At 44.4% G+C, this 26,555-nt stretch overlaps 5 protein-coding genes across 12 annotated transcripts in view; 2 read left to right on the forward strand and 3 right to left on the reverse strand.

Annotated features, from left to right (window-relative positions):
* Positions 1-26,555, forward strand: part of LOC143425399 (lipid storage droplets surface-binding protein 1-like) — a 255,818-nt gene that overhangs the window by 222,286 nt on the left and 6,977 nt on the right. The window lies entirely within an intron of this gene.
* The window catches only part of LOC143424938 (uncharacterized), a 322,538-nt gene that overhangs the window by 193,628 nt on the left and 102,355 nt on the right, over positions 1-26,555 (reverse strand). For 4 of the 5 annotated variants that reach the window (XM_076897365.1, XM_076897373.1, XM_076897357.1 and 1 more), the window contains exon 1: positions 14,148-15,161. In XM_076897365.1, the coding sequence (XP_076753480.1) occupies positions 14,148-14,645 (498 nt within the window). In that variant the 5' untranslated portion in view covers positions 14,646-15,161. Of the gene's footprint in view, positions 1-14,147; positions 15,162-26,555 lie in introns of those variants that run through there. The other variant, XM_076897348.1, reaches the window with a different exon arrangement.
* Positions 1-26,555, forward strand: part of Carpa (Carbonic anhydrase-related protein A) — a 416,930-nt gene that overhangs the window by 141,847 nt on the left and 248,528 nt on the right. The gene's annotated exons all lie outside the window — the stretch shown is intronic.
* On the reverse strand, positions 22,506-23,692 carry LOC143432730 (uncharacterized). The gene is made up of 2 exons (XM_076909633.1): positions 23,678-23,692; positions 22,506-23,513 (listed from the first exon to the last, which is right to left on the reverse strand). The coding sequence occupies exons 1-2, from the start codon at positions 23,690-23,692 to the stop codon at positions 22,506-22,508; spliced, it is 1,023 nt and encodes a 340-aa protein (XP_076765748.1).
* LOC143432810 (glycerate kinase) overlaps positions 23,389-26,555 on the reverse strand; it is a 31,756-nt gene continuing 28,589 nt past the window's right edge. The window contains exon 5 of the mRNA XM_076909750.1: positions 23,389-23,513. The gene's annotated coding sequence lies outside the window, so the exon portion shown is untranslated. The remainder of the gene's footprint in view (positions 23,514-26,555) is intronic.

Genomic DNA, 26,555 nt, shown 5'->3' on the forward strand with positions numbered 1-26,555 from the left:
GTCCACTGAACGCGTGACTTCTGATGACGGTGAAATTGTAATAGCAGTTCTTATTACCGGAGTCGAAAGGGAACCTAGCCAGCCGGCAGTATCGAGTCACGACGGGCCATCTTGCATAATAACTTGGGCTCGTTACATTGCTCCACCTCTGATAAGCACGGTGATCCAGGAACATAAAAGTCGTCACGTTCGAGTGGTTCGATTAATCGGGTCCGATGACGTAGCACGGTGTACCCTAACAACATGGGAACGGGATCGACAGGTAGCACAAAGGTTCTTACAACATAGCGTGCGAAAGCATGAACAGGTCAGCGCGTTGTATCGATATTAACCCCGCTGGCACCGACTGCATACAACCGGCGAGAACGGAAGAAGCTATCTAGTTAGTACTAAATCTTCGTGGTAGCAATGAGCCCCGACAGACCTGTAATTTTCGGAAACCTACACGCGGAGCTCTCGCAATTACAAATTAATAAACGGTCTGCGGGACCTTACTACCCTTTTCCTCTGTGATTCATATCTACCGTATACCTTAATTACCCCCGCGGTCTGCTGGATCCCGTGTACGAGGTGCAAAGTTCACTGGACAACTGAACTTGAAATCCGGGACCCGATGTTATTCTAATACCTATCCTTATCGAGTATTCCTTCTGCGCTGTTTAACCCCGCGAATCTCTTCATTCGAACGATGTGTGAAATGATTTCTACTTTTGCGCATCAACTGCTCTATAATTTTGTAACATCACCTGTATTAACTTCTTTCACAGCTATCCACGGTTTCAGCTTTAGTCTCCCATTTGGCTATGAATAATTTAAAAGACCCTGGAGAATCACAAATCGGTTAATTACGTCTAATAATTAGAATGACCATATTCAGCCAACTATTACTAATTCTATCTCATGAGAATAGGATTATACATATATACCGAACTAGCGAATTTCCGTATGATCGATAACAGCGTCACATACATGGACAGGTATCGTTAAGTGTTATAACTATTTGGAAAAGATACTGCATGATTTTTAAAATTTCTCAATTATACTAATGAAATACGATTTGGAAAATTTTGTAAATTAAACAGTAAAATTTACCGCAATGTATTCTGCTCGAATCTGTTCGTCGTGAAAACGTATAGTATGGCAAAATTGTTAAGAAACGTATCCTTCGAATACCAAAGACTTTGTCAAAACGTTTCTGTTAATTTTGGCGAATAAAATATCACGAGACGTTAGATTAAGATACCACCCTCGTGCTGGCATTTTTCATTTGCCGCCCCCTCGTCTAGGAAAACACCGGGGTTCTCCCCCTTCATCTAGTGCGACTCTTTACATAGCTGCTCAAAACTTACCTCTCAATATATGTCTTTGGAAAACTTTGCTTCCAAGGGTGGTATCCGATCTGTATGCCATGTATGAAACATGACGTCATATCTTGCCTCCCTTCTAACGGGGGTCGCGAATTGTGTGCGCAAGGGCTTCCATTCGGGAGTGGCGAACGTCGGAGGAAGAAAAAGATGTAAATTATAAATTCGAACGTGATTCGTTGCGGAATCCAAGGCGTTTAAGTATTTTTCGTCGAACCGTAGAATTTTTAAGATAAAACAGCGAATGAATAAATTAGCTGGGAGAGCATTCCATCGCTTATCAGGTTACGGCCGTAGCCACGACTACGCCTGCGACCTATTTCGAACCATTTTATCGATAATTGCATTTTTTATCTAACGCATTACGCTTGAAGCTAATTGCATAAATAATTCATGATATTTGCGTGTTAGTTTTATCGAGTTTAATCAATTTTAATAAGCGGTATGTCACACCCCGTTGAAAAAGAATCGGAATGTTGCATGGCGCGATATTGGATCTGTACGATGCATGAAAATAGATTTTCGAGTCTTCGCATTCGTAATTCGAACGTTTGAATAATTTAAATAATTCCGAACGTAGTCTGCTTAGCGACAGAGATGCGCGACGTGACTGTCGGAGCGAGAATGGCCGATCTACTTGTCACAACTTCTCCACGCGTTTGTATCAGGGCCAGAATCTGTGCTTGCGCTTTGCGCGCGTCAAAAAACATTAAAAGAAACGTTCGAAAACGTTTCTCACGTATTGGCACTCCGCTTGGAGCAACTGTGACGTACACAGAAGCTATAAAACGCGATTTATTGTGGCACGTCTGCAACACGGCGATATCGGGCATGCTAAGTACCCTCCGGAAACGTAGAAAAGTGTTTACGCAAACGTAACTAGATATATTAGGCCATTGTTCTTAAGATACGCATCGTGGCCAAGCTATTCACGAGCCATCGAGCCAGAAGTTATCGCCTGCGAAACGTTTTATCGCGATAAAATCCTTTCCATCCGCATACCATTCGCGTAATTCATCGGTTAAACAGTCGGATATAGTCGACTGACGTATTGTGGTTTTCAATCAAATTCAACCACCGACTCCAAACGATATAAATGCGACTTAAAAACTTAAATAAATCCGCCAGGCTTCCGGGGCCGAGCGTTCCCCTTAAAGAGACGTCTCGAACGACTCTGACAAATTCCCAAATTTTTCCTGTCAATTTATCACCGAAATACATTACAGCCTCCTCTACAACCGCCTATAAAATACTAAAAAAAAAAAACCCACCCGCTCTTACAAACATTTGCGAAGCGTGTGCGGAGTTTCGCAACTGACCGTGCATAAAATCGAGAGCTGCCTCGCAAGAAGCGAGAGCAGAGGCTCTGGCGCCGTTTTTACCAGACGCGCAGGTGGATGCGCGTAAACAGACGCCGGTTAACATACGAAACTGGCGAGGTAAAGACGCGAGGGGAAACCCACCCGGGCCCCGCAAAAGTTCCCCGCCGTCGGCGATAGATGAACCTTCGAACCACATAACGAATGCAGATAACGTTTTCAACCGTGCCGGAAGCGGCTCGGTTAACGACTAGAGCCGAAACAAATGCGTGGCAAAAGTTCGGTAGGGGCAGCACCGTCGGCTGATCTAAGGGAGAGGCACCGGCACTTCTTTAGCGCAAATTATTGTAATTTGCATCAGTTAACTCCGTAATTACTTGGGGTTACAGGTTAAAGGACCATTACCGTTTCCTCACGGGCACAATACCGCGCGGAGCCGGCCTCAACCCCCCTCGGTCCCTTAGCCGTGAGCACAATCAACACCTGCCGCCGCGCCGCGGCGCCGTATGGACCGCTCGCGCCACTTATGGAAACTCTATTTAATGCAACTTACTTCGACCAGCTCCGACCCCTCTTTTTAAACGATCGAAACTTCGATGTATCGCGACCCGTTGCTTCCCAACTTCCGCGCGACAAAAAGTTCGCAATTTTAGAAAACGCGAAACGGACGTTAGTTACTTTTTCGACGAGTCAGCGTGTCTCGAGCGGAAAGTGAAAAAGGTACGCAACGATAGGGAGAACCGCGGGAATTGATATAATTATTATCGCGACAGAGGAGAAATTATACGCTTTATGTAATTTCGTTACAAGCCACGATGAATACAAAAAGGTCGCGTTCAGTGGTTCCGATTATTTTTCCCCAGCGTACCTTTGCCAGCCGTAGAATGACCTATCAAGTATTTCTCGTTAATTGGTTATTTCCCCGTTTCGTCATATCGTTGAAATTAAGCGAGCCGCGCGCGGACACCGTCAATTCGGTCCGCTAACTGCGAAAGCGATCCGCGGGAATTAATTATACCTTCGGGTATACAAACTCGTTTATTATAAGGGAAAAGAATGAAACGTATAAAACGAATTTATACGGGCGCGAAATAGCTCAACTTTTACAGGTAGGCTACGGCCGTTCATAGGTTTCTATTCTCCGGAACGAACTCGCCAACTTTCGTGTGTCAAACAACGCAACTTTCCGCGAGTATCTATATTTCTTACAGGGGGTAAGTTGAACGCGCAAATACGTTACAAAGTCCGATCGAAATTGAACTGCCGTTACGAGAAAGAGTTGGCTGCCTGCGAAAATTGTTCGATTTAATAAAACGATCGCGACGTCCGGGTTAATTTATAAAATTTAATCGATCACCGTCGATCATAGTTTCGCATATGTACAAGTACACATATGTACAGACAGTATTCGTTGCGATTCGAAGTTACTAGAGACCTTCTGAAACGATTGATCCATTTGGAGTATACTTTTTTTCGAAGACATCATATTTAGCGGAACGAAGTGGTGGAGCGTGGGAGACGGGAAAAAACGATCTTCTAACTGAAAGGTTTCCGCTGTGAGCCGCGGGAGGATCTCACGCGTGCCTGCAATACGTATTCCCTATACCTTACGATCTCCGAACGGAGAAGAAGATTATCAGGGAGGATCGATGGCAAGCGATAGATATAATCAAACCACGTTCCCGTAATAGCGAAATCGTGCCGCTCGTATATTATGCGATCGAACGAATGGAAATTTCGCGGTAATTCGTATTTTGTTTGGATATCCAAGCGTACGGTTCGATTCAGTTTGCTGTCGCAAGCAAAACCGAAAGGCAATTTATACGATTTTCGATATACCGTGAAGCGGAGGAAATTTCTTTCCCGCGGACACTTAAGGACGAAAAAAGGCAATTAACTATAAAAAGAGCGAAAGAAAGAAAAAAAAGAAAAAGAAAAGGAAAAGAAATGAGAAAAAAAATTCACGGAAGTAATTAAACAGCAGGACTGGCGCTCGCCAGAAATCGAGTAATAGCCCCGGCTGCTTCGCCTTCCCCTTAGTTGTTGGAACGATAAAGATTGCATAGACGGGCGGAGCAGTTGCACCAATTTCCACACTGCCATTTTTCTGGCTGCCAGGCGGAAGTAAATCTGCCTCGTTCGCAAATCGGAGGAAATCTTGCTTGGTAAGAGAGATATCTAGCAGCAGCTGAGTCTTTGGTCGATGCTTTGCCGCGAAACGAAGTTAAAGGGGCTTGATATATTGTGCAGCTCGTACGAAGCTATCCGGAAACGGTAATAATTCATGGCCGGTTAACGGAATGGCATTAAAGATTCTTGACTCGCAGCTATTCTTATGCCGCCACTTGCCAACTCGATTCCCTCACAATGGAGCCATTACACGTATGTATCTCGATACGCCGCGAACGAGCGAAATTTCACGGTGTTCCGTTCGTATCGGTTCAACGGCGACGAAACGTTCGCCAAACTGGGTCAAACTATTTACGTTTCACGGACAATGTATAATTTCTCTTTCTGCGGCGAGCAACTTTTTTGTGGATCAACCTTTTCAACCGAATTTCCGCGCGCAAAAAGGCGCCTTGCAAAGTACCGGGCGCCAAAGGCTTAAAGGAATAACGTAACCAAGTGAAATGTCGACAAATCCCATTAAATTTCATTGCAACTCAACCTCTGTGTCCACATCTACGTTATTTCGCGGGAAAAAACCTCTCTCGTGACCCTCGTACGTGTCTTTAAAAATCCCTGCGATTTGTTTGACGTCGAAATTACTTGAAACGACTCGAGTCAATTGAACGCTGCGCACCTATCACGGTAAATTCCAATGGTCTCGAACGAAAACGATTTTGATCCCGAGTATCGAACGGTGGCACGACATATCGACTTTACAACGGGCCGCGAGGAGATAAAAAGAGTTAGCTGTTAGGTAACTTTCCGTCGTGCTTTCTCCGGCAGCAATCACACTCGGGAGCAGAAATTCCCGGTTCAAAGAAACCTACTCATCGGCTCTAAGATCCTTTTTCTCTCCGCGTTCCCTCTTTTTTCGGCATTAGTCCAGGAACCTTTTTGCCACCGTCGGTCTCGCTTAATCCCCACTAACGAGACTATGCTTTTGTTTCACGGTAGGTCCCCGGACATCGGAGTGACCCACCCTCTTAGACGATCGATCGGCCGGTGCTGTTAAGGGTGCTACGGTTACCGCTGATTTTATCAACGTTCGCTGCGTGACGTTACTGACATGCCTGACGCGATAACGGTCAACTGTGAGAGCTCGAATCACTTAAAATCACTGATTGCGAGGATACCCCGTGCGTTATGCATCACCAGTCCGATCATTTCTCGGTATCTAAAACGATACTTCTTGCTCGCCGCGTAATTATACCAATTACGGTGGTACACGCGTCTTGTCGTGCGATCGTCTTTCGTTCGCATGCGTTTCGTACGATGAAATCGTAACCATGGAAATGATACAATAATTCGTAGCGTTCGAGTGGGAAAAGTTGAAGCGTACAGAAGAGCGTGGCTTGTTTAACGACGAGAGTCGTTGAAACGACAATCAGCAATTTTAGCGAAATTCCGCTGATTTATAATATATATATATATTAGTTTAAGTACGGAATGAAAATGGAGCGACGCGAGGGGTACCGCTAACTCGGTTAGCAAGAAAATTAACTTAAAGTTAACCGTGTCCGGGAAACACCTTTCATTTTCACCGAACCGCCGGGTCCACCGCAGCCTCTATCGAAACAATTATTGCCGTCGTTACAGGAAACTTCCGGTGTTGGTAACGTTCCACGAATACAAACACTCGACGGGCCATAAGCCCCCGATAACCGAGCAAACGTCGCGGTGGCGAAGCTTTTAGAACAAGAACGCGGTTTCCGCCGATCGATTTGATCGTATTTTCAGGCGCGATCGATCGGGCATAGGTAACATCGGCCCCTGTCGATGTCCCTCCTCCTTTCGCTTTACCAGTAACGATGGCATTCTAACGGAAAGCAAAGCCGACGCAATGGCTCTAGACTGTTTCAGAGACAAGAGGCTGGCTGCACCCCCGCCTGGACCATTAGCGTTGCAATTAAACATGTTTATTACCCGGCAACCGTAATACAACCCGGCGAGTCCTTAATGTTACCTAGATAGCGTTGCATGCGTTGCGTGCCAGCCCACCGAACTCGATGGAGGAACACAGAGCGCACGGTAATGCTTCTGCTTAACTGCAGCCCTGCGAATGCACGCGGCCCAAAAAATCCACGACCACTCAAACTTCTTCGCCCGCCACGTAATTATCACTACATTACGTTCATCTGCCTCTCTCCGCTATCGCGATCGTTACCTATTATTACCGTCACTGGAACAAGAATCATTTTATTCCATTCGAAAAGGTAGCCGCGTTCTTTTGAAACACCACTAAACCAGCGAGCATTTCAACGCCCGGACAAATTGTATTAAAAAGCGAAAAGAGAGGAAGCGCACGCGAAAGGATCAACTTCCTCCGGCTAATTAGTCGTTTTTCATCTACCGATGAGATAACGCGCTCGCGAATAAACGAGCCGTTCTCACGTGTAACAAGTTTTACGATTCTTTACTCGCGATTCGCGAGAGATTCGCGTTTCACCCTTGTTATCCGTCGAACGTCTCGTCTGTCTTCCCGCCTCTTCCCCTGCCTCTGGCTGATTTTCTAACTGCAGCAAAGTCCGATACCGAAGTGACCCCTCTCTCGCCTGACACACGCTGAACCGCAATTCCATAAGCAGCCACTTCGTCCAATTTGCGGAGTGTGCAAATTGTTAGGAGAGGGTATGGCTTACCTGAGAGCGGCGCGAGGATTATCAGAACATCAAACAACTTCAATATACCGATTTCAATTCGTGACGCGAAGATAAACGAGACCGAAGTTCCCTCGGATGAAGTGGAGCTGCCAATTCACATTTCCAATTATACGAGCATTCCTCGTTCGAAACGATGCATTGTTAATACGACAACCGACGTGTAACACAAGCGCGCACGGACGTGATATTTATGGCGCACAACTATGTATCATGGCTATCTGACATTGCCCAATTTTTGTACTTTTTCGAGAGAAAACGAAACATCACGCAAGTACTATAAAATGCAAAACGTATACATTTATGCAGCACATTTTACATAAAATCCTTCGAGGTTCCTTTTTTTTCCCCGCCGAGTTACTCCGAAATTCTTCGAGCCAGGCATAATCGAAACGCTTGATACCTCCGCGTGACGCGATCATTCATTTATTCTAACGCGCACGAATCGCTAATTGGTTGGTCATTTAAATCGCTTAAGCGAGTGATTTAAACGATGCACAGGTGGGAAGGAGTCTTTACCGGAGATTAAACCGGCAAGATGGACATCGACCGTGCCCGAGCGAAAAGCAAAGGAAAAAGACAGAGAGGGAGAGAGGTGGATTGAAAAAAAAAAGAACCATCAAAGGGGAGCCTCTGTCCAAAGGAATTTTTACTCTCATCGTGGACATTCAGAAATATACGCGCATCTCTGGCAAAGCATGCTCGATGTACGTATGTGGTATACACACGGTTGACCTAACGTAATCCTGTTCTCATCTCCCTTTTCTCTATGCCTCGTTCCAGTCCGCGGGACGCCCGTGTGTATGCACTACTTCGCGGCTGGATTATCATGAGAACGTGCGGAATGACATTACGACGTTAAACATTTTTCAGGGACCTCGTGTGAAACTTGTCTTGTTGTCACACGCAGCGAGCAAAAAGGCGAAAACGGCAATGAGAAGTGCATTGAAAGCGTCGCAAACAATAAACGAGTGTGCTTGCCTGCGTTAACGTTATCGTTCTGTAATTAAATTACGATTAATTTCAATCTACCGCGCGAACCGATCGCGTGCGATTATTGGATTAAAATCTAGTTTGACAAAATTTCTTATTCAGACACACCCTATAAACGCGCAAACATTACGTAAAATAACATTTCGCGTACACAGTACAGTTCTTTTCGTACCGGATTATAATAAATGTAAATATCACATTAATTGCCTGCTAATTAGACAATGCATAATATTGAATATTGATTGTAGCCGGTTATCTAGAGATCGTTTATCCAGGCACCAATTACCTGATCTCCCGATTGCGCAGACATTGATTTCCTGACCCTTGATTATCAGAGCGTGTAATCAGAAATTCTTGTACTCATGAATCGAAAACAGTTTCGCCTCCATAACTGAATATTTATCTCATTAGCATACACAATAAAGCGCGCCAACGGATAATAATGAAAGTACGCATATATATTATATATTCCATTTAAAAAAAAAAAAGAAGGAACGCGCCCTTGAAAATAAAAGGTGGAAAGAAAAAGGAACGAATGGAAGAGATAAAACAAATCGATTGTATTGCCACGTTCTTACGCTTTCATATCTCCTATGGCTGCGAGAGAAATAATGAACTCTATTCATTATTCCACTTTACATTTAAAGTGGGTGTACTTTAATCAAGATTTGAACTTCTCCTCTCGAGATCCGAGTCACTGATTGAAATTCAATTTTGCGCTTTTTCGTGTGGTAATTTCTATTACTTTTCCATTACTTCCTAACCCAAGACACATTTGACTTAATTAAGAGGAACTGAAGATGTAACTAAAGTAACGATGTCATTCCGCATACCTTCGTGCGATTTGTGAAAGTTTCACCAGCTAAATACTAATGAGATTCCATTTGCATCGAATGAGCAATCTCTCAAATAGTTTCAACGATTGCGACACATCGATTACGGATTTCGTCACTGAGAAAGATGCCTCACGCGATGTCGCGGATCATCCTCGAGTTCGATACGCAGTTTGCAGTTAAATACAGCGAGTAAACGAAGCTGGAGGGTTAATCAGATGTTCGATACTTTCTTTTTACGCGCCATTAGGATGCAAAGAGAGGAAAATGTAACTGAGAATGAAACGGCGGTACTTTATTAGGGCGGTCCGCAGCGATGCTACTTCATTAACGTTTCGGCAAAGTTGGCCTTTCGCAAGTGTCGGAGAAAGCCATGTTTCTTTCCACCGCGGGGAGAAAGGAACGAGAAGCGATGGGAATGGAGAAGAAGGCTGCGGGAGTTGCGCGTATACCAGCGTCAGGAAAAGAAATCTTATCGTTGAATCGCGGAAAGGAACAGAGGCGGAATGGGGGGAAGCGAAGACAGGGGAGGAAACGAAAGATTATTAATGGCTGTTTCTACGAAAACCATAAATTTCTTCCACGCACGGTATACCTTATCAAATATCCAAGATTTCTCTGATTACTTTCTCGTGCTAGATACGTTGGTACTATGTACCAGGTATGCTTAGGTATACGGGTGAGCCGGAGTGGAACTATGGATTTGTGTATCATTATTTAAAATACTTCACCTTCCCTCGTGTTCAGAGTCTGACGGAGCATTTTTCGGTAGAAGTACACCATCTTTCCAGAAATAATATCGAAAAGGTGAGAGTAATCATCGAGACGAGGGAATAATAAAATGTTTACATCGAGACGAAAACTGATATCTAAACATAGCCGACTTCGTTTCGCATTCACGTGAACTTTTACAACGTTGATGCGCGACTTTGGACAAAACTAAAAGCGAAGTGTCGCGCGTCGCGAGAAGAGCACGTCTCGTCGCCAGATTTAGCCGTCGTAAATGAGGGCCACGTTTGCATCGAAGATTCGCAATCGTTTGCCAAAAGGAAATTTTCGAGGAAAGTAGGATGGCGTCTTCTCGGATGGATTCTAAAGACGGCCATTCTCGATCAATTACAGACGGTTGGTGTCGCGTAAGGTATAATGTCTGCCGTTCCACCCTTTCTTCCAACCCCTGTGGCCCTTGATATAACCTTTCTGGAATAAGAGAATCTCATTCGCCGCTTTTGATATTTCATGGAAACGCGTTCGATCGGCCGGCAGCTAGGCGGGACACGAGTTGGAAAGAGGAAAGGAGCTGGGAACGAACGGTTCGCGAAAGAGCTGTGACGGGGTCGGATAAGGGATAGGTGTATCGATTGAACATTTGCTCAAATATTTAAACGCTATTACCGCTGGTCTGCGTACAGTTATACTATACGACGAGCGCTCGCTCGGCTGTGCCGCTTTTGCCTGGAATACTTGAAGCTACTAACACGCCCGCTCGTGGCGTGTTCCTCGCGCACCGCGTCCCTGTAACAATCACGCGCGGTGTTACCCCGAGAGCATACAATCCAAGACGGCGCGACACTTCGAATACCTGATTATTCGATGTTTGTCTTATACGTTAATACCAATTGCAGCGACGAACGACGGAGCTCGAACGAGGGCAGCCCTTCTGCTCCAAAGAATGACGATCGATAGACGTGAAATCGATCGTCTCTATTTCAAGATTAAACACCGTCGAAAAATTTTCTACTCTCTGACATTTACGATTGAGACAGCTAATAAGTGGACGAATAAATCGCGTTTAAAATCCGGCATGGAAATACCCTGGAACGGACGGAATGCTGTATTCATCTGTTACGATTTAATGTGCCCGCGGTGGGTTTTTCGAATAAACTTTTCTTGAATTCTCTGGCAGTGTTCGCTTGCACAGTCCCCGGCTCGTACCGCGAAAGAGCAACAGAACAAATGAATAGACGCATAGTGGCGCTGATTGTATCGCGGGTACCGTAATTGGCTACGCGGTCCCTATGCCTGGAATGTTGATTGGCGAGATACGCGGCCGAGGCGTTGAACAAATCGAACCTTCCGGATTGAACCAATAAATACGAAAGTATGCTTCGGAACGAGATGTAGTAAGTATCACTTGTACGAAGGCCGATGCATTCGCGAGCAAGTACGTGTACCGTAGGGGCCTCGTTGCACGCGTGCACGTACGCCTACAGGAACATGTGCGTCCTGCATCGGGAAGGAAAAAGGAGCAGATGACGACCGGACCACCGTGCTCTGAGAGAGGAGACGTATTTTTATTGCGTTCCTTTCCCTTTTGCGATCATTTGCGTGCAACCGTAACACCGTACTCAGCAAGAAAAATTTCATCCGACGTATTTTGACGCGCGCTCCGATATTTCTTATCGCTTATCGGTCGATATCATTTTCTACGCGAAACGTAAAAAAAAAGAGAGTAAAATAATCAATTTCTTTTATTATACTCTTGGATCACCAACTATTAATAAATTTCGATAATTCTGCTGGTTACTCTATCGATCGTAGTCCCACTAATTTCGTTAAATGGTCGAGCGTCAAGTATTATTTCTGTAGCTACGGAATAATAATAAATAGCAGACGGCAAAGTTTTCAAATTGTTAGAGCGAAACCCGCCAAGTCAATTATAATACTTTGAACGGAACGGCACTTAATCCATCGGCGATGGGATTAAATTAAAATTTGGAAACTAATAGCGGGTGCGGGGGTTAGCGCGAAACGCGGCGTACGCGCTCGTAAATTTTCGGCCACGGTTGAATCGTAATTACTAGGTAATTTACAGTGGCTGCGAAAGCTAGCCCTTTGTCATTCAAATTCGATGGGTGCCGCAATTTGTTTACGCGGTGACTTCACCAATGGATTAAGAACCGCTGGCCATAAACCTAATAACGCAGGGAGCCTGCGTACCACGCATGAACGAGAGGTCGCAGTGTCAAGGAACGAATGCGAGCAGAGCACGAGGCAGCGGACTTACGCCCGCGATAAACCTCGCTCGCGGTTACCAATATCGAACGGCCGTTTTTTCCGGAGCGCATTCGGCTCGACGCGCGGCTAATTAACGCGCGCGCGGATACCGCTGGAAAGACTTTGTCGTAACGTACGAATCGTTAACGACCACAACCATATTCGAGCCCATTCGTACTCGATTAATGCGACTAGGCTTTACGGTCGTGAGGATGATACAACGCATCGTCGGCACAATGAACCAGCAACAATGATTTCAGTCGTGTAATTCGTGTCTCGCTCATAATCGGGTTTTAGTTGATAGATTGATTATTAACGCAGCGAGTATCGAGCACAAAAGCCGCGCGATTTAACGTAATTTTTCGTTGCATATCGATTCTTCGCTGAATGCTAGTGATTTGTCTTTGTCTCGCGCAGCAAATTTACGGTAAAGTTGTTGCTTTTGGTCAACACCGCCGTCCAGGATACGAAAACCTTGTATCCGTTCTATTCTATATTTTAAAAAACGCTTGAAAACGATTCCTTATTTTCTCGTATGCATCGATGCGCGACATAGATAAACCATGAATATGAAATAACTTTTGTTTAAGCTTTGCGCCAGACGCGCTTGCATATGCGATTTCATTGTTTATTTTGGAAATCTGCTTTATTAGTCAGAAAATATCGGACCGCAGATAATGCTTCGACACACTTTAAATTTTATCGGTAAAGTGACTAATACCGTTGAGTCGTAAAAAAAAACGATACGTTTAAATGTCGAATATGTGAACACGATCACGGTAAAAAAAAACACACACACATACTAATTGATGATAACACGTATCGATATGAAAGAAAGCCCTACAGAGAACATGGGAATTTGGTGAAAAATGCACGACTAATTGAACGTTATGCATGCGAAATTGATAGCGTTCAATGTGGGTTCTTTGGGAAACGAAATACGTTGCGCATTCACGAGTAATGTCGCCTGTTTTTCAGCGAAAATTTGTGAAATACCGTTTTTAATTACCACTGTCCGAGAGTACGACGCGCTTTTTTCAAATTCATTTGTATTTTTTTTTTTTTAACGCAAAACCTCGGTCATCCTGGACAACTATGTATTGGAAAAAATATGTAATTACAAGTAAAGTACGGTAATTCGTTTTGTATCTCCGCTTGACGTCAGTCGCGATGCGATTAATGGAAAAGCGTACACTGGAAATCCTTACGGTTCGACGAATTTAAAGCATCTTTATCGCTACGTGATTCATCTTAAGTATATTAAATACGTTGTAGTAACAAATACGCGAGCTACAAGGAAAAAGTTGACAAAGCGTACGGGGTACGTGTTTTCCCGAGTAAGATATAATGAATACGTCGTAGAACGTATGCTATAACCATAGCACGGTTCGTCTTATCGCGAGCGGTGGTTAATGTAACGAAATAATGAATCAGAGGATTATCTACACCCTCGAGGTGTGTCTTGCAAGGGTTATGAGTTTTCCACGCTATCTTCACCTCTGAAATACCTTTGACTCGTATATTCGTTTGGTAATCCGACAATTCGTATCAAATTGTTGGTATTAATCGTAAATATGCCCGCAATAAACGTATAACGTACAAGCAGCAGAGAAAAAAAAAAGAAATCTTCAACAGGCGAGAAGCGAGAGCGAGAGAATAAAAATAAATTCCGGGAGAATAGCAAAGTTCATCGAATTTCGCGTAATTCATCAGAGAGGATCGCGAGCAACCCGTTCCTTTTAAAGCGATAATAATCAGGCAGCGATGGAGTAAATTTGCGTGGCAATAAAAGAAAAAGAAGCCGAGTGGACTTACCGGTGTTGTGTAAGGTTGACAAGCGAGCCTGATGCCGTCGTGCCTGAGCTTCTCCTGCAGCAGCATCCGGAGTTGCATCCTCGGGATTCTGACGAGCTCCGCCTTCCCCTCCTCGTACTCGTCCGCGAACTTGGTTAACTCTTGACCACCGCTCGAGGAGCTCGCAGTCGGCGAGGCCCTTTGGGCCTCCTTGTCGCTGAGCGGCCGCTCGGAGGAGGTCCTGGACGATTTCGAGCTGACATTGTCGCACAAGCAGTCGTTGCTCTCCTCGAGGGTGAAGTAAACGCTCGCGGCACCCTCCTCCCTGAGGGTTTTCACCGATTGGAGGAGTCGAGCGCGGTGAGTCTGGTTGAAGACACCGATCGCGTCGAGATCGGGATCGCCGATTTGCTTGCAGATCTCAAGGTCGTCGTAGCCATTGTCGATGAACGACTCGGAGTACTGACCCAAGTGGAGCGAGCGCAGCCACTCGACCACGATGTTGCTGGCCATCGTCATGTCTGTCGGTAGCGAGGAGTGCGAGGGCCTTATCGCGCGCCCCCGCCGCTCTCTTCTCGTCTGCCCCTGTCCCCCTTAGGCCGTTCCTTCCGATCTGGTCTCGGTCTGTCCTTCTCTCCGCCAGCTTACGCGCTCCGTCTCGAAACTACGCGCCGCGACATCTTCGAAAGAATGCGGATCGACGTCTTCGCGAGAGCCGACTCGCGCCGCTAGTAGGATATGTATTCGCTATCGAGCCGGCCGAAACGATCGCGGGCCCGATTGGTTTTTCTTGTAACGGCCGCGGTGGCTCGATTAACGGCTCCTTCGAGAATACCGATCCGATGCTGGACGACGGCCGCGGGGGTACTGGTGCACTGGTCACGTTCGATCTTCAACGTGCGGTGCCCCGGCTCATTACGAGGCGCGGACGATCGAACTGCTCCGACGCGCGTCGATACGATCTCCTCTCGAGAACGCCTTCTCTTCTCTTCTTTTCTCTTCTCTTCTCTTTAAACCGCTCCAACCGTTCCAACTACCGGCCGCGCGGCTAACTATTTAAAAGAAAAACCCCGGTTAATTGTACTCCGTGTCCCCGCCGCCGCTTCGATCTATTTCACGAACCGCTCTTCGCACGAAAAAATCCCCCCGCGATCCGATCTACTGCTGCTCCTGCACGTGCCACCACCACTTTAAATTACAATTACGATCGTTACTCGGATACCCGATTTACTCCCGTTCCAATCGTTAATCTACCGGCATAGGCGTGTATCCCGTCACCGCACTGTATCAACTTTCAACGATTACCTTCGATCGCACCACTTTTGTTCAACTTCGCACCCTTTCCTCTTATCGCGCATACGTTTCACACGGGACACGTCAAACGGGCATTATCGTTTCGATCGAACAGCAATTCTCTTCCCTACGTAATAAGTTTACCGTTACGATTTCGAGGTCCTTTATTGCGATCGTTCCTTCTTAACCTTGGTAATCTCGCTCAGACACTGTTCCGCGTTTAAATGCCGTTTAAATGCCAACGCTCGTTCGTGCTTCGTTCCGCGAGGGACAAACAATATCGATAAACGATAATAAACGGGCGAACTCGATGGAACGACGAACGAGGCGCAGAGTGCTTACGGGTAATAAAACGCGATTATTAATTTATCGAAATTCCATTGGCGTAGCTCGCGGTATAGAGAAATTCGGTACCGGCGTTAAGATCGTAGTCGCACGAGTTCCCGAACAATGGGCGACTGGTGGTTAATACACGAGTGACAGAGGACGACCTAAGCCGCAGGAAGAAGCAGCGATCGCTGGATCGTCGTTCGTGCCGGTATTGAAAGGGTAACCTTGAAAACTCCCTTGAAAGAGGAAAGGCCGACACGGCGGAAAGCACGCGGTCCAACAACGAAACAACGAGCCCCGTTGTACGGCTTTATCGCGCGCTGCTTCCCCTCACTGGATCGAGAACATATCGGGTAGAATTAACCGAACTCTTGGTTTCACTGAACTCGCGCCGCTCATAATCGCGATAAGGAAAGCGTCATCGGTGCTCGACGGAACACGCGGGACGCACCACTAAACACACAACACTACCGCGACGCGGCACACGGCTCGACTGACACGAGAAACTCGCCAGAGGGAGCACCGCTCGTCTCCTCGTCTCGTCCCACCACCGCACGACCGACGTTCCCCCCCCCTCCACAACAGTTTCCATCCCCACCAGCAACGATAGGAGCAACTTGGTCCGGCGAGATCCTGTTGATGCGCTCCTGCGCCGCCAGGATGCAACAGCCGCATCCTTCGTCTTCTATTTCCTCTCTTTCCTCGCTTTTCTCTTCGGCTTCTTCGTCTCTCTCTCTCTCTCTCTCGCTCTCTTCCTTTGGAGTTCGACACGAGTACATTACACGGCGAAAGCAGAAGCTGTGTCATGAAATGTATGACTTCGGGACGTTTTAAAGTAACCGCAAGTATTCCGACTCTACGTGCTTCGCGTGTTTTTTTCTTCTTCCCCAAGCAAAGTTCTATGCATTCTTACGATTTCGTAACCTTGTACGCGAATAAAATAGAGGCTATTGTTCCAAGTTAACGAGGCCGGTGAACAAATAGAGCGGTAAGTTGATTTCAAGTAGCGATGTTCGTGCCATGCACACGCCCTGAACGCATTACGCTTCGGAGAAGGAGAGTTAGCATCGATGACTATCTCCGAACATCGCGATCAGGCTCTTTGTTAGAATTGCGGCGTTTAGAAATGAACGTCTAACAGAAATGGTATATAAGGCTCGCGACCCGCGAGGCCAATAATCTGTAACACTCTGCCACTTAAATGGCTCGCACGCTGCCTATTATATTACGTTCAAACGAAATTAAATTGCACCATCCAGCGAATGAGATAGAAAAGACCCATTGTCCAACGCTCGTATACATAGGTCTGTTTATCAGTAACAGATCAAAAATTACTTCACATGTGTATATACATATATACATTAGCAGCACGTTAAATACGAAATAAGTATACTCGTATACATCCAGATTACTTTCATTTTCTATTATTTATACGGTCTTTGTCTGAATCCCAAATATAATATACGCTGGTAATTACAACGCTGATAACCTAATTCCTTGAAATTCAAATAGAGACAATTTGATTGCACGATGGTTTTAAACGCAAGCGCAAAATTGTCAATTTTTCCGAACGTTACTTTATATGTGGAATCCGCTGGCTAGTAAAGGCTCTTTGAAAAATCACATTTTCGAGCGTCGGTTCTGATTAATATCGTTTCTGCGCTCGTTTCAGTTTCAGCTACCTAACCAGATTAAACCTTAACTAGATTGTAGCCTTGAAGACACAATGGAATGAACAAAATTCTATTCATATATTTTCAGGAAATACAGACTTAATTATTTCTATGATTAAATCGATTAAATTTGATTCTGTATTTAGGAAAATTCTATCGTGCGACATTTTGCTTTACAATTTCTAATACGTTATTATATTAGCAAAGATTTACATTATGTACATCAGTTCTGGATATACCAATTAATGATTCCGCGCTCTTGTTCAGATGACCAATCCCTTGCATTCACGGCATCGTGTTCTAATGACAAGTGACAATACTAGATGCAGAGAACTTTCCTACCGGTTATCGGCGGTATTTATGTGAGTAAAGATGGAATTAATTGAATGATCCGCATGGACATCCTGTCCTGCTATGACGCCAAAGCAGGGAGTGACAAGTAGCTCTCAATAACGTGATATGACATCGCGTGCCATGGACACGAAGGACCCCCTCAATGCAGACCTCGCTATTTCCTCGCTTTGGTCGAGTAATTTGCTTTTGGACCTGGGATGAGATTGAAAGACGAGTCACCTGTCAATATATTAACTCGTTTCCGCAATATGGGAAATTACTAGGGGACAGACAATGGATTTACGTCGTGTGATACCTTCGATGTATACGATTATACAACCATCACGCCTACCTAATCCATTAAAAAAAGTTTAGCCCACTGGCGCCCAATATAAATAGTAATATTCTTCGAATATTTACATATCAGATATTAAACCTGATATTTATATACGTTAGCAACTGTTTGTTTAATTAATTTTCAAATTATTTCCTATACAGCGCTGCTTACTCATATTTGCACATTCCACGTGTATATGGTACTGGTTTTATTTGAAAATAAATTTAAGTTGATTTGGCTATCTGTCGTTCTGTCCTATAATTCCTACGCGAATACCAATCTATTGTTTGCGAGTACGAAGTGACGTGATGTTTACGGTGTGTTTTACTGTTTCAAAACAACCAATAAACGCGACTTGTTCCCATGTGGCGTGGCTCGAAAACGCCCGTATTGCTGCAACCAGATCTACTATCTTGCGTATACGATGCAGTAATATTCGGTGCCCTTAAAAATAATTGAATTTTTGTGCCCCCGTTACACTTTCCGCTACAATATCCGTTACAAACACATCGATCGATAGGAATGAGTTATAACTGTGCAGATATTTTAATAACTTTTTCCAAGTAAAAAATTGTACCGTTCATTTTGGGAACAATATACATGTTTAATTAAGAAGAACCATTTATTATTGACTAAAACCTGTTTTTTCTTTATTATTGCCTCGATTTCTACTCGTTTTCAATAATAAATGCTTATGTGGCTAAATACATTAATCATTTTTATATAATTATATTCGAATTTACACAACTTCGAATTGTTCAAGCCTTTTTATCGAATTCCTTTGGATAGCTATACTGTTGCTGCAGTTAGTGACATCTATTGGTCGAAAGATCTGAGTGTCAGAGCTGTAGGACCTTCCTGATAACAAGTTACATTCGTATCGATCAATGTGAAAATTTGAATTCATAGCATCATTCAGAATGCGATTTTGGTATTGGCACGAACTCTGATATCAGTGGTTTCGATTACAATTGAAACATTGAAATGGAAAAATGTTCACTATTTATTCACCCTCGTTGCACTCACCTGATATATATTGAAATGTTAACTTGAGCAACGTTTTTTTAATCAATGTACAAACCTCATCAAGTATTATAAAACCCACCGCAAGTCATTAGTTGTTTATACCAGCAGATGCGACTACAGTTCTTTCTGCGAGGCTCAGTATCTTTCCGAAACGCAAACCCGCGCGTATAATTTCCATTCTTTGAGTGCTCGATAAATATTTTAATCGCAACAGTAACATATTTCCCTCTCAAACTCATGCGATCCGCAGCACGCATGAATTTCATCGATATCAAAGTTTTAATTTTTCATTGGGGAAATACAGAGTATCCGATAAACTGGTTCCAGAAATTTTCGGAACGTATGAAATTCACCGACAGCAATGAGGGATCCTTTAATTAGAATTGAAAATCAATACTTTGAAGGTTGAAACGCTGAAATGTATTTTCACTTTTGCAAAAAGAATTTCATATTACGTGCCTTTTGCAATTCCACGGGATATTCATATCTTTCGTCTGTGAACTGGTGCGCATTTTCAAATATATCCTGGCTTTCCATATCCTGAAAAGTACGAAGGTATTACCCACTTACCCACTAATCAGACGCGAACGTTCTGCTGGACCGTCAATAAAATAATCGGAAACGTTTCATAAATCTTGCACAGTGACATTATTTTCTAAAGAGCTGGTTCACCGTCTGGGGAAACCGTCTCTCTCTTAAGTGTGTAAATAATTAAAGTCTCGAAGGGAAGTGATTGAGAATATCGCCAATCGAAGCAAAGTTAGAAAACCAGTTAGTATTCCACTACCTACACAAGGTCTCTAATAAATGGGCTTTCTTAAGGAAAAGTTAATCGACCGTTTACTGTTAGACAATTTCTTACAGCTAAGCGTCGTTAAATTGTCCACCGCAGACAGTTTAAATTCTTTGATTTATTACCTTGCAATTTACAAGACGCGGGTATATCTTATTTATTTTTCCTACGCGCACCTCATTTCTACCAGTGTGCTTTATTTATCTGCGCTCTGTTCGAAAATGTGAATAGCATTCCGCATAAAAAAAACATATTGTGGATATTTTTTTAGGCAAAAAAAAGATAAATATTAATGACTTGTCGCGGAGAGCGAACCAAATTAAAATTTATAATATATTTTTTTTATGTCAGGGTCACAATAATAACCACGCTGGTATCATCGGATATTCGCCTAGCTTTTTCCGCTGTTTACATGATTAATAATTTAAAAATATCGGGGAACCCATGTATCGACACAATCAATTACGACATTTTACGCAAGGCAATTTATCCGCAAAGAATATCCATAAATTTCATCCGTCAGTTTTCGAGACTCGCAGACTCAATTTGTAATCACAAGTTTCAGAAGCTCGATTCTACATCTTGCTAATTTGGTCATCTTTCTAATTTGATTTTGCGAAACCACAGGTTCTATCACTTTCGCATAGAGTATCGGTGCGAGCTCGAAGCATATGCAAAAAATCAATGAGAAGCATTCCGAAAGTGTCTTTCGCCGGGCGTTTGTCAAGGCCTCGATGGGTTCTGGCACGGAATAATAGGGACGTCGAAAGAGTCGGCGTTAACCGGCGATTTGTCAGGCTGCGAAGTAGAAAACAACGGCGTTTAGCGATGCCGCGAAACAGCGATCGTAAATAGCGGGTTCGCGGACCGGTATAAAAGTTGAGTGAGTAGCTACGGCTTAAGCCAGTGGCCGATTACAAAAAGCTGGTGGACACCGTCGGATAAACGTTACGCGCGTATATCATCCCCGTTAACTACCGATATAAAGTGGAAGCAAAAATTGGGAACCGCGGAACCCGCGGGGCGCTGCCCCGTAGCTGCAATTAAATGCACGGACGGGCTAGTGCGTTCCACGGGCGTGATTCACCGCTCCTAGACGAATCGTTTTCATTTCGTGTCATTAACACTTTACACGGAGCACAGCGCTCGCTGTCCCAGATTACGCTCGTTACCGTAACAATTTTTCAGTTTCGTTCTGCTACATTACGTATTATTTCGAATCGCGTCTGGGCTGCCGCGCGTAACTTCGCCCGCGGTTACGGGTAAACGTTCGCGGTTTAAGGGGCTCGACACTGTTAAGAAAACGTATTTCAGATCGTGCACGTTTTATAATCAGCGCACCGTGTTAGTCTTGCGATGCGGTAGAAAGAGGCTTTTGCGAATACATCCCCTGTTCGAGCATTATTCGTTCGCTTTTCCAGCATTGAGTATTCAATAATTCTTCCCGCTGTATTGTATGCGCAGCCTGCTAAAATCAAGAATTTGTAATAATGGAAAAGCACGTCTTTGAAAACACTGCATAAATTAATATGGTAATAACATTGCAGTTTGTATGGGTAGAGATGTGCAGGTAATATACTCGTGTGCCCGTGAAATAAATTGGTTAGCAATTAATTTTGGTTCCCGTTAAAATCGTTGGGCGCAATGATTGTTATACGAAAATCTGCTAAGGATAGAAGAAAGTAGGACCTCCTGTCTTCTCCAGTCCAGTTTAAATACTGGGGGTACTAATGACGCTTTGGAATCTCTGTAATTAAGCAAGGTTCTTGCGAATAAATTTACAGTGCCCTTAAATCCTTCGCGTTAGATAAACGTTTACAATTAGCTTCCACGTAGCGCGCATTTAAAATTGTCAATTCATGGCAAGTCCTAAGCAGTAACGCAACATGCCATAATAATCGCACGCCAATGACAAAGTAACGCTTTTCGAACTTTATACGTGTACTCTCATTAACGGATTTCGTTCGCGAACCGCAATCGATAGATTCCCGCGAAAGAAGGTCTTGCTTGAAATTATTAATTAAATGACATGGCGAGGATATTAGGACACTCTGTGTCAGCCACGATATAATTATCCGATATTGTTCACTGTTATAAATGCAGCTGCCCGTGCTTTGTCGTGGCTAATGATCGGGTTGGCGTTTATTGCATTATTGCGCATCTGTATCAACTTGATGACGGTGAGTTGGTTTTGTATTTTATCGATTCAAACCGCGGAATTCGGGCGGCACGGGTTGCACTGCTCAAGATACATCATCAGGTGATTTAACTTCGTTCTCCTTCGTCGAAGAAGAATATCTTGCGGTCAATGTATGGCAAGGAAAAACGCAGAATGTTGAATTACAGCTGGAGCAACTTTTTCGTTGAAACACGAATAAAATTGTTACAGTGGCTTATTTATTTCTTACATATCGATGATTAACAAGTGTTACGCGTTACAACGTTTACGTGGCAAGAATTGTATTAGAATCACCGATTACGTGATCGAAACGCTTTTTCGTATTATCGTTCTCCGAATTTCTTACACGAGAACCCGCAGTTAGGTACAAAGTTCCACCTGATTCCCTAGATAGTAACAGTGCTACGATCCTGACTTAGATGAGCAACTTCTTCGATGGTACCGGATACGAATATCCATTGTCCTGCTCAAGTTGAACACTGGTAGATGGCACATTGTAGGAAGTGTCCGATCCCAGATCGTGCGACGACGACACCGATCCGACAGAGAAATCCGTGGCGTGTCCACTGCCATGGACAACGGAGCTGGGTGCTCCGTACGAGCTACTGGGCAGACTGAACTGACCCGCCGAGGGTCCAGCGGAGAGTCCACTTTCAGGAGCGTAGCCAGATGGGACTTTGTAGCCAGTCGATGTGAACGAAACGCTAGCTGAGGGCACAGTGTTGACAGCGACGCTTGGTACACCGTAAGAGGTGCTAGGAACGCTTACGTGTCCCACGCTGACTCCATTGCTCACGCTGGACCCGACTGAGACTTGTTGCGATGAAACGGGTGCGCTATAAACTGGCACCGATGGGAGACTAGGGACTCCATAGGACGAGGATGGTAGCGAAACAGAACCGCTATAACTTGGAGCAGATACATGACCCGAGTAAGATGGAAGGGACGCTGCGACGGGGACGCTGTAAGACGGGACTTGCGCCGAAACAGAGTGGGTGTAGGATGGAACTGATAACGAAACAGAAGGGGTGTAAGATGGAACTGGCACAGAAACAGAGGGGCTGTAGGATGGGACTGGAACAGCGACGTTGTAAGAGGGAGCTGTCGCTAAGCTAGGAACGCCGTAACTGGACGAGGGTATAGAGCTGGAATACGACGGAACGGACTGGACATCGTAAGTTGGAGCGGAAACAGAAGAGACTGGATACGGTTTCTTAATGACCGATACAGAAGGCAGGGGTGGTGGTAGGTATTGCGATCTGGACAGAGCTCCCTGTGATTCGAAAGTAACCTGGGACGTTACTCCTCCAGATTCGTCAGGGCCGTGCGAGTTCTCATTACTTCCGATGAGACCACGTTTCTCGAGCCTCTTTACGGATGCACTCGCGCTGGCGGCGATCAACGAAGCGACGATCAAAGAAGCCTAGAAATAATATATTAGCCGTGAAAAACTGTGAAATTAAGCGTAGAATAGGTAACTAGGACGTAGAGACTGCGTTACGATTGTCTTTTGGGCAATCGATGAATGTGATTTGTGAAAATGATTATTTTATCGGTGAATGAAGTCGAGGAAGATCTGTTACTTACTACGATGGCTCTCATGCTGTTCGTGGATTAAGGAATAGAATCGAAATGTGACTAAAACGAAAGGTTGGACGGTTTTTATACAGCGTGGCCCCACACTCCTTTCACTGAGAAAATGCAGGAACCCCCAAACTTCTCTACTAACGTGAAACACCTCACTACATCGCGTATATATTTAGAAGGCGTTCAGAAATTGGTACGTTCAAAACTGTGTTGTTCTATCGCCAAATTTTACTCGACGAAAAAAAGTACGTATCATGAATTATAATCCTTTGAAACACTTCCGCACGATTTTACAGTTTACAATCGAGCCGCCTTCCATAAACTCGGCAGCCACATATTATATACAAAACAATCAATGTCATCAATGATGACGTACTGTTTCCAATAACCGGAAATGTCACGTGCAAGTGACATAATTACTCCAACAATTCAATCGCAATGTCAACTCATTCGTAAGAGAAATAGACGCGTTTATTATTATCGTCCGCCTTTTAAAATCTATAAATGTACCACGGTTTACGACTTGAAATGCAACGGAGTACGCGCACCTTAACGCATTTTATAACAATAAAAACGATGGTGTAGTCGTACATTCGATCATTCCAGCTACTCGTACTTTCATAAATGTAAATGCGCACGGTCCTTTGGTTTTACTTCTTCCATTAATAACCGAACGAACTTACTAACTTGGTTAAATGACAAAATCATGTTAATCTATTTGAAACCGCACACGAATCCCGGGATATATAAGAATACTCGTTTCAGTGAGGTATGCAAATCGAGCGCAGAAAGTTCCACGCTCAGATATATTCACCGCGGCCGATTTCGGTGTGTCGATTTGTTATATAAACGTAAAAGCCATAAAAACCAATGACATCGCTCTCGCCATCGTCCGGTATTTATGACGGAGTCAAAGGAGCAAGATGTACAAATTTTTCGGCAACTGAGCTGGTTCTCGCACACGTGTCCGTTCGAGACTGAGAGAGGCGTTCGCGCGAGTTACCTAATGTCTCTCGAACAGTGTTCGAGCCTCGCTCGGATTAGGTAAGCGCGCCCTCGGATTCAAATCTGAACGATGCTCTAGGTTCGCGTTCCGTTAATGTATTTCGCTAATTGGCCAATTACGCCTTAAAAGTCGCTTTCATTATCCACGGTTTAATGTCTGTAATTATGTAACGCCGCGGATGAAATTATCCTCATCCCGTCACTCTCTCCCCGTTCATTCTGTTCGACTGAGTTAATACGCGTTTCGATAGTTCGATGCAATTATCCGTAGCGAGTCACGTTATACGGAGTAGTTTTATGAATCGACGTCTTCTTCTCTCTCGTCTACCCGCGTAGATGTTTATAAAAGTGTCCGTGATCAACTGGCACGGTTTACCTGTTCGTCGAGAGCGATACGCATTTTCAATCTACGTCCGACTAAACTGCTCTGTCAATTGTATAAGCACGTTCAACTCCACTTGGTGATTGATGCTTATCGAGCCGATACTACGTCAGCCTAGGTTATCGAATCTGTAGTACTCACATTTGACAATGTATCTCACGGTGTCACTCGCTATCGTTCCAAACTATTGATTTTCTGGAGAACGTGGACGATTGAATTTCAACCAATCGCCGGCCACGCCGGAAATCGGAACGCGGCTCTCGCGATCGTTTCTATTTAAATTAGGGACTGGAATAAGGCGAAAACTGCGTGGAACGTATGAATTAAAACGGAGCGCGATTCATCTCGAAATAATGGGACATCAACGAAAGAAAAGAGCAAACCCTTCAACCCTATCTTAATACGATTTTCTAATTAGCGCCATCCAAGGAATTCCCGTTTACTACGAGTCTTACGGAGATTTATTTCCACCATTCTATATTCAGGTATTCACGGATGAACGTCCGCGGAGGAGAGGAGAAGAGAAAAGGGAGCGAAAAAAAAAGGAAAAAGGAAAACGAAGAACGGCGGAAAGTAAATTGAGACATATTCCCATAGAAATGTGCAAAGCACGGTCGACGCAAAAAGGGAGCTAATGTCAGAGATTAGGGGTAATCCGTTCTGGCTGGCAATCGTCGAAGAGGACCCTCGTTCGCAGCTTCGATCTAGATACTGCACTGGCGCTGCCACTTTTTTACTTTCCTACCCCTTTCCCGTCTTTTTCTAGACAGGGTATATTAGAAGGAATTATGGGGAGCGTTTCGAGTGACACAGTCATTAAGACTACGCGAGCTTTTAAGTGGCCGGTGCCAACGGTAATTACACTAATTACAGAGTCGTTAAGATTCTTTATAAATACTGTGCACTTTTGTTTCCAACCAACTCTAACCTTTGAGAGAAAGAACAAAGGGGAACTGCTCCGCGAGAATCCGCACTATTCGCCCGGCTTTTTCTGCCGATTCTCGCCGATTTCGTTTCTTTCTGGACCTGGAAATTAGACCATTGATTTCTTTCAACTCTCCGATTTCGTCGGTCGACGTGTACGCTCGATAAATTTTACATTACGACACGCAGCGGGGAATTGTTCGCAATGTGCGTCGTCTTTCGGTGAAATCTTAGTTTCTCGTTATACCACAAAAACTGTACCGAGTTTATGAAATCGCGTATAAATCAAGAAGCAGAGGAACTATCTCGGTTAATTATTCATGCGTTACGCATAGAGGACGGGTCTGGATGTTTTGAAACTGCGCGTCGGTCGGTCTAGTGAAAGTGGCTAAGGAAATGAAATGTAGAAATGAGCTTAATGAGGTAAGCATCGAAATGCCAAGCCAAGATTACAAAGGATAATAAGCGTCAACCGTAGAAGCCTCGGAAATGTTGATCCTTCGACGTTTACTCGTGAAATTATTTCCCCCCTCTGTGATTAAAACTCGTATCCCCTAACTGACCGTG

The sequence above is a fragment of the Xylocopa sonorina genome, chromosome 1, assembly GCF_050948175.1.
Source record: "Xylocopa sonorina isolate GNS202 chromosome 1, iyXylSono1_principal, whole genome shotgun sequence".
NCBI classification, from domain to species: domain Eukaryota; kingdom Metazoa; phylum Arthropoda; class Insecta; order Hymenoptera; family Apidae; genus Xylocopa; species Xylocopa sonorina.